Genomic DNA, 15,356 nt, shown 5'->3' with positions numbered 1-15,356 from the left:
CAGTGGAGCTCTGCAAATCGGCAATTTCGCCGGTGGGAGCCCCTCCTCATCCTCCTGGATCTTTTCACTTCCTGTTCGCCGCACATGGAGTGCAGATTATCCTGGTGGCTACAGGTGCCTGTTTCTGCTTGGTAGTGAGTCTGGTGGGGTTCTCTTCCTCTCTGCTGAGGATCGATTGATTGGTCCTTTGTGCCTTGCGACCGGGTGGTGTTGCCAGCGTGGTGGGGGTTGTCCCTTTGTAGTGTTTTACACTTTTTGTGGGGTCACCCTGGTGACTCAAGGAGTCTCTAGAGCACATTTCCCCCTCCGGGTCCCAACCATCCATCGATGCACTGATGGCGGTCCTAAAGTCCTTTTTGTCCCGGGTGAATCTGATTCGGCCGCCACGGACATGGGTCACCCTGCTGGGTCTGCGACCACACGCCTGGAATCCTCTGTTAGTGAAAATGATTGCTCCATATCTCCAACTGTGCACGTAAAAGGGGCTGGTGGAAGCAATGATTGTATCTGTGCGTGAGACCTTGAAGATGGAGGACGCAGCTGTGACGGAGGCGTCGGTTCCCTTTGGCACTCACAAGCCATCCAGAGGGGTCCCTAAGCGGTTTACTAGGCATTACCCCCTATGAGAAATCCCTTATTAAGAAGTAGACTGTTCCACCGGTGGTGAACCCTCCGGTTTCCAGATTGAACAAGGCAACCATGATTCTGGTTGAAGAGTCTCCGGGCCTCTAGGGATTCAGTTGACAGGAAGGAGGAGACTGTGGCCCGCAATATGCACACTTTGGCTGGTTCAGCACCGAGGCCGGTATTCACCATTGCCCTGGTGTCGCAAACTCTGACCAAGTGGGTTAAGTGACCTGGAGGGAGAACAGCTCCCCCCTGCCTTTGCGGAGCTGGTGGACCAGCTGGTCCAGGGGCTGCAGTTTATCTGTGATGCATCTTTGGATGGGGCACCCCTAGTGGCTCGGCTCTCTGTTTTGGCAGTGGTCCTTCGGAGTGTCCTTGGCTTAAATGCTGGTCTGCGGACCGGACTTCTAAAAAGGCCTTGACTGATCTCCTCTTTCAAGGGGGAGGACTATTTGGGGCTACCCTGGAAGACATCATTAAAGGTCTCACAGGGGGAAAGAGTACTTTTCTTCTGCAGGCTAAGGGCAAGGAACCTCATTGTGGACGTGGGTCATCCTCTTGGCTCATAAGAAGTTTTTTTGTCCCTCAGGGTCGACTGACAAGGGCTTGAAGCCTTTCAGGGCCTCCTCTGGAGGATCCAAACGAATCTGGTCCAGCAAGCCAAGAGCGGGCTTCTCCAGACCCACGGACAAGGCTCCTTCAGCCTTAAGGTGCGCCCTTACCTGTATCGGGGGTGGAGAGACGTCTTTTTTGGTTTCCAGACCCATGGACTTCCCTGGTACAAGACAAGTGGGTCCACAAAGTCATTTGGTATGGCTACAAGATCGAGTTTCACTCTCATCCCCCAGCAAGGTTCTTTCCTTCCAACTTGCGTCTGTCCTCGGACCGCTTACAGGGTCTGTTTGGGGCAGTACAAGACCTGTTGCTTCAAGGGGTGATTATTCCAGTTCGGACTTATGAAAGTTTTCAGGGTTTTATTCACATCTGTTTACAGTTCCCAGGAAGGAAGGCAAAGTGCGTCCAATCCTGGACCTAAAGGCGCTGAACTGCTTTGCGCGGGTACAGAGGTTCAGGAGTCCATTTACACATGTGAGTCCATGGTGGCATCCCTGCATCAGGGGAATTTTCTTGCCCCTATCGACATCAAGGATGCTTACCCTTCACATTCCAATTTGTGACGGTCAACAGCGCTTACTTCGCTTTGCTGTGGAAGAGGAGCATTATCAGTTTGTGATGTTACTTTTTGGTCTCGCCTCTGCTCCTTGGGTCTTCACAAAAGTGTTAGCCCCGATGCTTGCATTGTTACGCCAACGGGGGATTATGGTACTGGGTACTTGGACTTCTACTCTGATGGAAAACCTGGAAATCACCATATGAACTCTGAGGGAGTTCAGCTGGATTCTGAATTTTCAGAAGTCTGCTCTGGTTCCGTCCACAAAGCTGGACTATCTGGGTCTAACTCTGGAATCGGCATTAGCCAGAGTGCTCCTTCCTCTGGACAAACTCCAGAAATTGCAGGCTGCAATTTGTCTCCTGCTGTCCAGCAATTAGTCATCCCTAAAGACTTGCATGCAAGTGCTGGGCCTGATGATGTCTACCTTCGAGGTGATTCTGTTTGCACAACTGGCCAAATGGGACAAGACTCCGCAGCCTTGGGACAATCAGGTCCAGCTGAGCAGGGGAACAAAGAAGTCCCCGATATGGTGACTTTGTTCTCCGGTGCTTCAGCTGGGCAAATCCTTCCTTTCCTTGTATTGGACAATGGTCACCACGGATGCTAGCCTGTCCAGCTGGGGAGGCATCCTTGGCAAAATATCTGCTCAGTGGATCTGGACACTTCAAGAGTCCAGACTACTGAATAATGTCTTGGATCTCCGAGCAATCAGACTGTGCCTGGACCATTGCACGGATCGTCTTTAGGGATGTCCAGTGCGCATTCAATCGGACAATGCCACAGCCATGGCTCATGTCAATCACCAAGGGGGCACAAGGAGTGTCCTGGCGGCTCTGGAGATAGCAGGAATTCTAAGGTGGGCAGAATGGTTCGTTCCAGCCCTCTCTGCCGTACACAATCCGGGGTGGAAAACTGGCAGGCAGATTACCTCAGCCCCTAGACGTTGGACCAATGGAAGTGGCCCCTTCATCCGGAGGTCTTTCATCAGTTGTGTCTCAGGTGGGGAATTCCCGAGGTGGATTTGTTGGTGTCTCAGCTCAACAGAAAAGTGCAGAGGTTTGTGGCTCAGTCACGGGATCCTTTGGCGTATGCCAGATGGGCTGGTGGCCCGTGGGGTCAGTATCGTCTTCAGGGTGTCTGACATTTGTTTCCACCAGTGCAGTCTCCGTTGCTGCCTTGGGACCTCAGATTGGTGCTTTCGGTCCTCCAGTAGCCCCCCTTTGAGAATCTTTGGGAGATTAAACTGTCTCAGAAGGTGGCGGAACTGGCGGTGTTATCCTGTCGTTCACCTTACTTGGTGATTTACAGAGATAAGGTGGTTCTTCGCCCCTGTCAGTCGTTCCTTCCAAAGGTTGTCTCTGATTTCCACTTGAATGAAGACATTGGTTAGACTTCCCTGTGTCCCAGCCCGAAAAAAACATCCAGAGGAAATTGGCTTGCATGCCTTGGATGGGCTTCGGGCAATTAGGGTGTACCTGGCAGCTACGGAGTCTTTTAGAAAGTCAGACTCACTATTTGTGCTCACGGATGGGCCATCCGCTTCCTCAGGCCTATTCCATCAAGGGTCAGGTTCCTCCTTTTCCTGTCAAAGCGCACTCTACTCAGGCACTTAGTGCCTCCTGGGCCTTCTGACATAAGGCATCAGTGACGCAGGTTTGCAAGGTGGCCACCTGGTCGTCGGTGCACACTTTCACAAAGTTTTATAAAGTGGATGTGTTGGCATCTGCGGTTGCTTCTTTTGGCTGCAAGGTTTTGCAGGCTGTTTAGAGGACTTGATCCTCCTCGAGGGTGTATTGTTTTTTCAGGTGGGCCCCTGTTGCTTGGCTAATGTTTAGCCTTGGGAATTTTTTTGCTGTTCCCACTCATCATGTTTAAATCATGTTTAAACACTGCTTTGGGACCTCCCAATGGTTATGAACATCAGGAGCTGTGTCCATCAATGAGAAAGGAAAGGAAAGAGAAAAATGGGATTTTTGACTTACCGTTAAATCCATTTCTCTGATGCTCATTGATGGACACAGCACCCACCCCTCTGTGGCGTTGTAATTCTTCTGACACTGCTTGTACCAAAACTGAGTACCCTATAGCAGAGATAAAGAGTATACCCCCTGGGACTGCCCATAGGCGTAGCCAGATTCTTTTTCTGCCTAGTGTCCTACTCCTGTAGGGGGCAGTATAACCCAATAGTTATAAGATCAGGAGCTGTGGTTGTCAATGAACATCAGAGAAATGGATTTTACGGTATGTAAAAAATCCAATTTTTCTTAGCAACAAACCTCTGGAATGAAACAGAGAGGAGATTGCTGTGAGAAAATTGCCTGCGTGTCATCAGTCTCACTGCTGGCAGAGGGGAGAAGAATACGCTAAACTAATGAGAGAATGACTTTAGCATTTCTGCTGTGAACTTTGAGGATTAACTGCTCCACAGTACCTGTAGCTACAGGAGGTCAGTGATGGCTTCTTTTAAAGGAGTTGTAAACTCTCTAACAAACGTCATACTTACCTGCTCTGTGCAACAGTTTTGCACAGAACAGCCCTGATCCTCTTCTTCAAGGGTGCCCCGCTGGCGCTCTAGGCCCCTAGTCTTCATTGGGTGCCCCCCTGGAAAGCCGCTGTCCATGGGGGCACCTGTGTGGGCTTGCTCCCAAGTCCTGCTGCTGCGTTTATTGACACATACAGCAGAACTCGGACCGAGCAGGTGGGGACCTAGCAGGTGAGTATAAAAAATAATTCTAGAAAAAAAAAAAAAAGACTTTAGTAACACTTTAATTGTTCATAGGCAGGCGGCCCCAGGTTCAATTTAAAGCCAGCCCAATGTACCTTCTGAGTCTTTTGTACAGTTTGGATCTGTGTGCATAGGTACCAATATAGGCTGTCCCCAGGTTAAAAACAAGATGGTGCTGTAGGTTTGTTCTTAACCACTTAAGCCCCGGAAGATTTTACCCTCTTCCTGACCAGGGCCTATTTTGCGATTCGGCACTGCGTGACTTTAACGGACAATTGCACGGCCGTGCGAAGCTGTACCCAAATGAAATTGACGTCCTTTTTTTCCCCACAAACAGAGCTTTCTTTTGGTGGTATTTGGTCACCTGTGCGATTTTTCGATCATGTGCTATAAACAAAAAAGCGTACATTTTGCAAAAATAACAATATTTTCAGATTGTATATGAAATTCCCCCCCAAAAAAATGTAAAAATCAACATTTTTTAACATTTTAGGCCAATTTGTTTTCTGCTACATATGTTTGGTAAAAAAAAAAAAAAAAAAAAAAAAAAAAAAAAATCGCAAAAAGCGTATTTTGATTGGTTTGCGCAAAATTTATTGCGTTTACTAACTAAGGGAAAGATTTTTTACATTTTTATTATTTTTTTTTTTTTTAACGAGTAATGGCAGCGATCTTTGATTTTTTTTTGCGGGACTGCGACATTACGGCGGACAGATGGGACCCTTGACTGACATTTTTGACACTTTTGGGGGTACCAGTGACATTACTACAGTAATCAGTGCTATACATATGCACTGTTACTGTACAAATGACACTGGAAGGGAAAGGGTTAACTTTATTTGAGAAGGAGGGGTTAAGTGTGTCCCTAGGGGCGTGCTCTTACTGCGATTGGATGTGGCTTTTCACGTAACAGCAGAGATCTATGGTCCTAAATAGCAGGACCGTATGATCTCTGCTGTTACACAGGGGAGAAAGACAGGCGGCTTTGTTTACATTAGCCGCCTGCCTTTCTCCCGGTGTAACCGACGATCGCGAGTAACCAGCGGACATCGGGTCCGCCGCTCACACGCGCAGGGGGGGGGTCCGTGAGCGAACGGGAGCACCCCTCCAGCGGCGCGCGCTTGCTCCCTAGAGCCTCACAGGCTAGCGACGTAGTACTACGTCACTTTGCCTGTGAGGGGCTGACCGCCGCAGTAAATAGCAATGCGGCGGTCGGCAAGCAGTTAAAGCAGAGTACCACTCAAAAGTGGAACTTCTGCTTTAAGTGGTTACCATCCCCTGACATGTCACATTTGGCATGTCACTTTTTTTTGGGGGGGGGGGGGAGCGTGTGGTTTTGACAGGTACCCGCTCCCACTTCCAATCGGGCTGCCTATGTGGCTCAGGCAGAAGTTTTCCTCTCCCCTCCCTCCCTGCAATCTTCTGGGACACGTCACAGGTCCTAGAAGATTGCCTGGCCAGTCACTACGAGCAGTGCACACCCGGCTGTGAAGCCGCAAGCTGTCACAGCCGGGTGCCCACAGTAGTGATGCCGGCACCACAGGGAGAAGACGGAGAGAACCGAGGCTCCACTGGCCCCATCACTGGACTGTGGGACAGATGAGTGTTTATTAAAAGTCAGCAACTACACTTTTTGTAGCTGCTGACTTTTAATAAACACAAAAGCCAGTGGAACTTCGCTTAAAGTTGAATTTATTTGTAAGTCGGAACAGATACATTTGTTAAAGCAGAGGTCCGGGCACAAAAACAAATTTTTTTTTGTGCCCATCCGCTTGGTCTCCTTCACCTGAAAAGGAATTGGATAGTTAGGCATTTTTTTTTTTTCCACTCACCTTGTAATTGGAGATTGAAAATACTCACCTATTCTCTACTTCCTCCCTCTGTGCCGCGGCTCAGACGTCACTTCCTGTCTTGCGATGATTCCTGGGAGCTGAACGTCATCACTCCCAGGAATCAATGCGACGGCACCGGCCCCGCTCGTCACTTCTGGGGCGACGCCGCATTCCCTGCTAAACAGCTTCTGGGCATGCCCAGAAGCGGTGGAGGAATGCGGCGCCGCACCGGAAGTGACGAGAGGGGCCGGTGCAGGCGCATTCTGGGACAAGAAGACGCGGAAGAGGACGCAGAAGAGGATCGCGCTGGCTTCAGCTGCCCACAACAGAGATGGCAACGATGGAGAAGAAATTTTAAAAGTGAGTATTTCTTCTTGTAGGTAAGTGCGAACCAGGACAGATCAGAGGCTAGCCATTGTGGAATGTACTAGCCCTGACTGTCCCGGGGGTATGTTCACTGAAAAAAAGTTTTTGTGCCCGGAACTCCGCTTTAAGTGTAGCTCCAGGCCAAAAAATATTTTTTACATTTTTTGGATAGCATAGGGAAGGGCTAACACCCCTGTAACATTTTGCGGTCTGTTCCCCTGTTCAGAAGATGTAACCTCACTTTAAGTCCCTATGACAATTGGAAATTTCGGGTTGTTGTGGAAACCAGGATTGGTGATAAAGCTTCAGTGGAGACACCTTTTTCCCATGATAACTCCTACAGTTATTTCCCTCCTAGGGTGAATTTCCCCTCCTAGGGGTAGATTTCTCCCCACTTCCTGTTGTCTAACGCCGTTTGTAAGTAGGAGTCGTTTGTAACCCGGGGACCGCCTGTAAACAGACAATCAGCACATCTGTCTGCAAGTAAGCAGAGGATGAATATTACTGAAGGGCAAGTATTTCTGCATCTGCAGGAGGTTTTCGGTGTGAATTTCGAAGGGGGGGGGGGGGGGGGGGTTAGCAGAGGGGAGGATATTGGCTACAGTTGCATAGTTGTAGTTATAGGTGGTGTTTTTTTGGCTCCGATAAGATTTACTCATGGTTAGCATCTGCAAATGCAAGTAAATATGCTCATTATTGGGCTATTAGAGAATTTTTTGAATGTTGGATCATCTCTTTTGTCTTCTAATGTCTATGACCTAGAAAACAATAATGATGTTTTTACCCCACATGGTTGGATAATCTCTATGAGTTATTTCACAATCAAGTTGGTAAAGCATTTGTTACCCCAACATTTCATATTCCTGATAAGTTCCTGCTGTACCACATACTTATATGAGAAAGTGTCCCGTTTTCTTTGTATTGCTTCCTTTGTGTAAAAACCCTGGTGTTCCTGCCAGTCCCTCTGTTAACCTAATAAAAACTGACCACACTAAGCAGGAGAACACACTGTGGTCAGTTCTCTATCTATGCTGGGAACTCAGGCTGCTCATCTTAAAATGATCAACTTGTTCTGACACACACCCTCTGCACCGCTATTCACTGGGAAGATCAATGTACTGATGCCTCTCCTCCCCCCAGCTCTTATGCAGCTGAGAATAGAGGGAATGTGATCACTTATATATATAAAAAAGGGAAAAAAGGTGTTTATAATGTTGTTTTATATCTATACACAAATGTTTTACCTTTCACTTCTAATTTAAATTGAATGGGATGTTTTACAAGGTGATCGTTTACAATCACTTTAAGATAAGGCTGTTAAATAACTTGATCAGGTCCAGATGAGTACCTATAAAAAGGAAACTGACCATGTGTTTCAGTTGACCTCAAAATCCTCTTTTTAGCACATGGGGGACAAACTCCCACTGCTGAGCATGATTGGACAGAGAACAACATATAAGCAAAAACATTCTTACGTCATCTGAAATGCAACTACTCCTCTTCTTCCCACGTTTTCTCTTATGATCAACAGCTTATGCATAGTGAGAAAGTCATATGACCGGAGATTTGCAATATAGTGACTGAAAAAATATAGCATTTTGTTTTTTCCCAACAAACTGCATAACTGACCTTTCCATTAGAAGCTTGGAGGTGCTCTACCCATTACCAGATACAATTAATGTAATATTGTCCCAGCATGTATGTATTATGCATGTATATAGACATAACATACATAGTGTAAGTATCATGTATACCCACTTGATCTCCAGAAAATGTACCCCCCTTAATGGGCAGGCCATTTTTTTTGTGATATGGCACTGCGTTCCTTTAACTGACAATTGCGCGGTCATACGACGCTGTACACAAATAAAATGTATGTCATTTTTCCCAACAAATAAAGCTTTCTTTTTGTGGTATTTGATTACCACTGCGGTTTTTATTTTTTGCGCTATAAACAAAAAAAAAAATGTTTCAAAAACAAAATATTATTTTCTACTTTCTGCTACAAAACATATCCAATAAAACAAAAATAAAAAAATTTAATTTCTTCATCAATTTAGGCCAATACGGATTCTGCTACATATTTTTGGTAAAAAAAATCACAATAAGCGTATATTAATTGGTTTATGCAAAAGTTACAGCGTCTACAAATTATGGGATTTTTTTTTTTACGAGTAATAGTGGTCGGCAATTAAAGCGACTTAGAATGGAAAAAACAGAGAGCCACATTTTTACTACCTCCCTAAGCTGAAAAGGCAGGTGGCATGGGCATTTAGGTGTTAAAATAGATGGTGAGGAGGCAACAGAATGCCTTGTCGCCAACTGTAAAATGCCTTCTTCAATATGATCCATTGAGAATCATTCTTTAGGGGACTAACGCAAGTGTAAACCAGTCCCTCCATACAGTGAGTATGTTGCTTTTTCCCTGCATGTACAATGTATTTAGGTAAAACTTACAGATAGTCTTTAGGTAGAGAGTCTAAAAACGCCCAACAAGCAAAATCCCATTCATTTTAATGGCCCCTGTTCACATATGAGCGTTTTGTCACCTGAATCAAAATGCCTGAAGCTCAAAAAAAGTACATAAGCTTCTTTTTTCGCAGATTACAAGCGTTTTTGTTAGATGTCAATTCCTGCCTCCAAACGCCCAAAGAAGTGCCTGAAAAAGGCCCAAAGAAACGCCTGAAAAAAGCCCAAAGAAACGCCTGAAAAAAGCCCAAAGAAACGCCCGAAAAAGGCCCAAAGAAACGCCCGAAAAAGGCCCAAAGAAACGCCCGAAAAAGGCCCAAAGAAACGCCTGAAAAAGGCCCAAAGAAACGCCTGAAACTGTTACGTTCAGGTGTGAATGGGGCCTAATGGTTTTGCACATCCTCTTCTTCTTGGGTCCCCCACCGGAACTCCTGGGCCCTCCCCCTTGACCAGTGCCCCCAATTGCAAGCCGCTTGCTATGGGGGCATTGATGTGTGCTCGCTCCCGAGCCCCACTCTATGGGTCCATAAGACAAGAAGAGCCATGGCTCGGCCCTCCCTACCGCTCTCTACTCATTGGATCACAAACTGTAATTGACAGCCAATGGATGCCAATGGCTCCCACTGCTGTATCTCATCCAGTTAGAAGAGAGGGGCCTGGGATAGCCAATGCTCCCATTTACATCGCTGATTGGGAGGGGGGCTCAGGTGAGTATTAGGAGGCAGAACACAAAGTTTTTTACCTTCATACATAGAAGGTAAACAACCGTTAGCATTTACAACCACTTAAGTGAAAAACACTTATGGCGAAAAGCTATTCATTTGGAAATTCTTAAATAAAATGCTAGCATTGTGTGTGAGAGGGGATGAATGGATAGAGAGAGATAGATACCCGATAGATAGATAGACAGACAGACAGACAGACAGACAGACAGACAGACAGACAGACAGACAGACAGATAAGCAACAGCTGCTGTCCCTGATGATTGGTATATGCATATAGTTATAGATTAGAATTCTATGATATACTCAGGAAGAAAAAGTTACTGGTTTACTTAAAATGATATATATTTCTGTGATAAATCACAATCAAATGGATACAAGAGAACTTGTGTATCCAATGAAAATTATACAAGTTATGGCCAGTTGCCATAAAGTATTAAATAGCACAGTTCACAGAAAAGGATTTGTGTTCCAAGCATTTAACATGCTGGCATTTCATTGGTTGAAATATATAAAACAAAATTCCATTGGTTAGCTGTGTGGGTACAGTTCCGCCATCTTTGTTTACCCAGCCCACTCAGTCACATTATATCTCATCATAAACCACTCATGCTAACAGGGTGGTAAAGAAGAGGAAGATACAAGGCCACATCACACACACTGAGTAATCTCCACAAAGCACTACAAAGATAACACAGCCACAACCTTCAGATGGTTACACAAGTGTTTTCCAGACTCTCCTATTTACTGACCTTAGACAAAATTAGAAGTACAATGAACATTTGTAAAGCCATATTTTGATGGAAAGATCTTGTGGATGATGGAACGTACAAGCAATGTCGTCTTGCATCTAAAGTTTATAGAGTGGTAGGATCAGACACAAGAGATAGAAATAGAATATACTTGAAACACATAACAGTGTATCTGATACCTATCCTATTGATATGCATGATTTATTCCGGGTTTGTTTTTTTTAAAGGATAGGGGCTGCTTTGTGAAAAACATTGCACAGAGCAGGTAGTACAATATACAGGTTTATTATAAAAAAAAAAAAAGTCAACTTTATTATTACTTTAAAGAGCCATGAGTCTCTCCCATTCATACATACATATATACTAGGGCTGATTGCGACAGGAGGCAATTAATCTACCAGAATGTCCTTGGAGTGTGGGAGGAAATCCGAGTACCCGTGATGTAGTGTGCCCTGGTCACCTGTATCCTTCCAGCCAATGACACTGTGCGGCCCTGCCTGCATCTTAGCAACCAATGACACAGTGCAGTCAGGCTGCCTGCATCCTAGCAACCAATGACACCGTGCAGTCAGGCTGCCTGCACCCAAGCAACCAATGACACCGTGCAGTCAGGCTGCCTGCACCCAAGCAACCAATGACACAGTGCAGTCAGGCTGCCTTTACCCAAGCAACCAATGACATTGTGCAGTCAGGCTGCCTGTACCCAAGCAACCAATGACATTGTGCAGTCAGGCTGCCTGTACCCAAGCAACCAATGACACTGTGCAGTCAGGCTGCCTGCACCCAAGCAACCAATGACATCGTGCAGTCAGGCTGCCTGTACCCAAGCAACCAATGACACTGTGCAGTCAGGCTGCCTGCACCCAAGCAACCAATGACACTGTGCAGTCAGGCTGCCTGCACCCAAGCAACCAATGACACTGTGCAGTCAGGCTGCCTGCACCCAAGCAACCAATGACACTGTGCAGTCAGGCTGACTGTACCCAAGCAACCAATCACACCATGCAGTCAGGCTGCCTGCACCCAATGACACTGTGCAGTCAAGCTGACTGTACCCAAGCAACCAATGACACCCTGCAGTCAGGCTGACTGTACCCAAGCCAATGACACCCTGCAGTCAGGCTGACTGTACCCAAGCCAATGACATTGTACAGTTCAGTTGACTGCACCCAAACAACCAACCAATGACACAGCGTAGTCCAGCTTCCTGCATCCTAGCAAATAATGACACTGTGCAGTCCAGCTGCCTGCATCCTAGCAACCAATGACATTGTATAGTCCAGCTGACTGCACCCAAGCAACCACTGACACTGTGCAGCCTGGATGCCTGCATCCTAGCAACCAATTACACCGAGCCGTCCAGTTGTGTGAATCCAAGCAACCAATGACATTGTGCAGTCCTGCTACCTGCATCCTAGCAACCAATGAAACTGTGCAGACCAGCTGCATGCATCCAAGCAACTAAGGACACTGTGCGTCCTAGCTGACTGCACCCAAGCAACCACTGACACTGTGCAGCCTGGCTGCCTGCATCCTAGCAACCAAAATATATTTTATATATATATATATATATATATATATATATATATATATATATATACATACACACACACACACACACACACACACACACACACACACACACACACACACACACACACACACGGTCTGGCAGCCTGCACCCTTGCAGCCAATGAGACTGTACAGCTCAGGCACCAGTGTCCTGGCAACCAATTACTTGGTTTGATCGGAAAAAAAAAAAAAAAAAAAAAAGGACTCCATCCACTGAAATTAATGTGTGGATGGGGGAATCCTCTTGCTGAGCGCCTTTGTAGTCTAACAGTGGGAAGACTTCCCCATCATCACAATACACTGATAAGAACTGCCAGTTATAGCTAGTTGTGCTGATCGACTGCGCACTTTCCAACAGGAGGGTTGTATAGAATTTGATTAGAAGATAGACTTCTGTACAACAATCCTGCCAATACATGGATAGAAATGTGTCTGGTCCCTGCCTAACCACTTCAATACTGGGCACTTTCACCCCCTCCTGCCTATGCCAATTTTCAGCTTTCAATGCTGTTGGAACTTTGAATGACAACTGCACAGTCATGCAACACTGTACCCATGATACATTTTTATCATTTTTTTTTTTTTTTTTTTTTTTTTTTTAGACAGAGCTTTCTTTTGGTGGTATTTAATCACCACTGGGTTTTTTCATTTTTGATAAACACAAAAAGACTACAAATTCTGGAAAAAAAAAAGTTTCTTAGTTTCTGTTATAAAATGTTGAAAATAGGTAAAAAATTACTGTCAGAACACTGTTTACACTGATAACAAGGGCCCTGATTATCAGTGCAGTCCCACCAGTGTCTCTCAGTGCAGCTTCATCAGTGCACATCAGTGATGGAGAAAAATCTCCTTCACTGATGTCCACAGATAAGGCTGCATTGATGGGCACTTCAAAGCTACACTGAGAGGCATTGATGGGACTGCACTGATAATCAGGGCCCTTGTTATCAGTGTAAACAGTGTTCTGACAGTCTTGCTGGTTATCAGCACTCCTTTTCTGACACAGACCCAGCATGTAGTGAAAGAACTGCTGATAACTCAGTTTACATGTGCTCAATTGTGATTGGACACAGCTGATCACATGGTAAAGGGCCGCTGTGATTGGCTCTTTACCCTGATCTGTGATCAGCTGTGTCTGAAGAACACAGCGGTCACAGAGTGTGTCCAATGTATGTCTTAGAGGGTGCGCAGGAAGGACTTCTTTGGGCGCCCTCCCAGAACTATAGTACCGTGATTTAGCGGTCCTTTGGCTATAGCGCGGTACTAAAGTGGTTAACCAGCTGAATTTTGATTATGTATGGCTGGCTTTAGGGATCTTAGATTCTACGCTCCTTGAGGACAGCAACTGATATGAATGTACAATATGTAAAGCCTGATGCACACTGGGTTTTTTTTCCCGTTCAACCCAAATCAAAATGCCAGCTCCTGTTGGAGCCGCTGTACCAACAATCCAATGTTAGTACAGCTATCTCCCCTACTGAGCTGTTCTGACAGGGGGATGGACCCCCCACCAGAACACTCCGATCTGCGCTCTCAGCCATTGGCTGAGAGAGCTGATCGGGAGCTGGTTGACTGCTGGTTATCTAGCAGGCTCATCTGGCAGAAGACGGCCGATCAGTCGGCTTCTGTCAGACTGCCTGGCATACACATGGGCTAAGTGTTGGCTGGTTTTTGTTGAACCAGTCGATGTTGCCCCGCATTTGGCCCATGTGTACAGGGATTAAAGCACTGCATGATTTGTTGTCGCTGTATAACTACCTGTAACAGATAAATAAATAGCACAAGTTAGATAACAAGACCAAACATTGTTTATGTTGATCACCTGTCTTCCAAAAACGAACATAAATGACCAATTCCACCCTGTAAATGGTCTGCAATGAGGCATGGATCCCCATGGGGCACGGAGATGGAACGTGTTTAGTAGCTATTACTGAATAATTGAGTTAACTGTTTAACGCTTGATAGGCTGGCCTACATCGGAGTCATTCGTGGATCTTCTGATGAAGCCAGAAAAGTAAACAAGGATGCGGAATCCATGACTTTTACAAACAATGGAAGAGCCGAGCCAGAGGGGAGACAAAAGCTCCAAATAATATCTGTGCACATTTCAACATGCTCTGGATACACTGCCACTCCCCCTTATCAAAACCCAGCCATTGTTCCCAATGGATGTACCATCCAACACAAACACACTAATGCAGTATAAACAGCACACCAATCAAGCCATAGGTGACCCCCCCCCCCCCTAGCTGACCATCAGATGTATGGCCAGGGTTCAGATCACACCCCCAGCAATGTGTCATCAGCACCCCCAGGATCCCAGTCCCACATTGTATACCCTGCCCCATCACCTGTTCCATTCATTCATCTGGGTGTCATGTAATCTTCCAGCATAGAAGTCTATACAATGCCATCAACTTCTTCTGCCACCCCCACCCCCTACCTTGTCTTGGAGGAGAGGAAGGCAAGTTTGATGAGCCCATAGGTAAACAGCTGGATGTTCTCCTTGGCTATGCTGGCTACTTTCAGCCTGTGCTCTAGAATATGCAGTTCCATCGTTTTCTCCTTCTCATTTGTGGATCATCTAGCACAGGGCTTGCTTGTCTCGTCTTGCTGGGACCGAGGAGACACGGAGAAGACAGAGGGGGGGAAAGGTTGGAGGGGAAGAAGCTCAATGAGTTCAGGAAGACTCGGGAACAGCAGCGGCTCCGGAGCGCAGAAAAAAAAAAAAAGCAGCTGCTGCTACACTGGAACAAACAACTCAAGCCGCTCCGCACTGCGCATGTGCCACGGCGCCCCGAGCATCACGGGAAGTGTAGTCCTAGCCGCGGGAAGGAGCTCTGCCTCTGTGTGTGTGTGTGAGGGATGACTGCATGGGACCCGTGGCCTCCTGATGTCCATAGGGAAACCCTGACATGCTTTATTTGAATCACCCTGTTCTTACACTAAGCACACATCTGTTTAGATCACATAATCAGAGAACAGTGCGGGGATTTGCTAAGTGTGGAGAAGATAAAAGCTGTAGTCACTGCAGCGGTCACTTCTGGGCTGGAAGGTAACCCTTTAATGACCAGGCCATTTTTTGCAATACGGCACTGCGTTACTTTAACCACTTTA

The 15,356-nt window shown here is 46.3% G+C and overlaps 1 protein-coding gene across 1 annotated transcript in view; it reads right to left on the bottom strand.

The window, feature by feature from the left end:
• Positions 1–15,019, bottom strand: part of CASTOR2 (cytosolic arginine sensor for mTORC1 subunit 2) — a 240,720-nt gene extending 225,701 nt beyond the window's left edge. Inside the window, exon 1 of the mRNA XM_082247044.1 lies at positions 14,683–15,019. Coding sequence (XP_082103170.1) covers positions 14,683–14,795 — 113 coding nt within the window. The 5' untranslated portion in view covers positions 14,796–15,019. The remainder of the gene's footprint in view (positions 1–14,682) is intronic.
• Positions 15,020–15,356: the final 337 nt, after the last annotated feature.

The sequence above is a fragment of the Pelophylax lessonae genome (assembly GCF_965119305.1).
Source record: "Pelophylax lessonae genome assembly, chromosome: 2".
NCBI lineage: Eukaryota > Metazoa > Chordata > Amphibia > Anura > Ranidae > Pelophylax > Pelophylax lessonae.
This window is presented reverse-complemented; position numbering and strand designations above follow the sequence as displayed.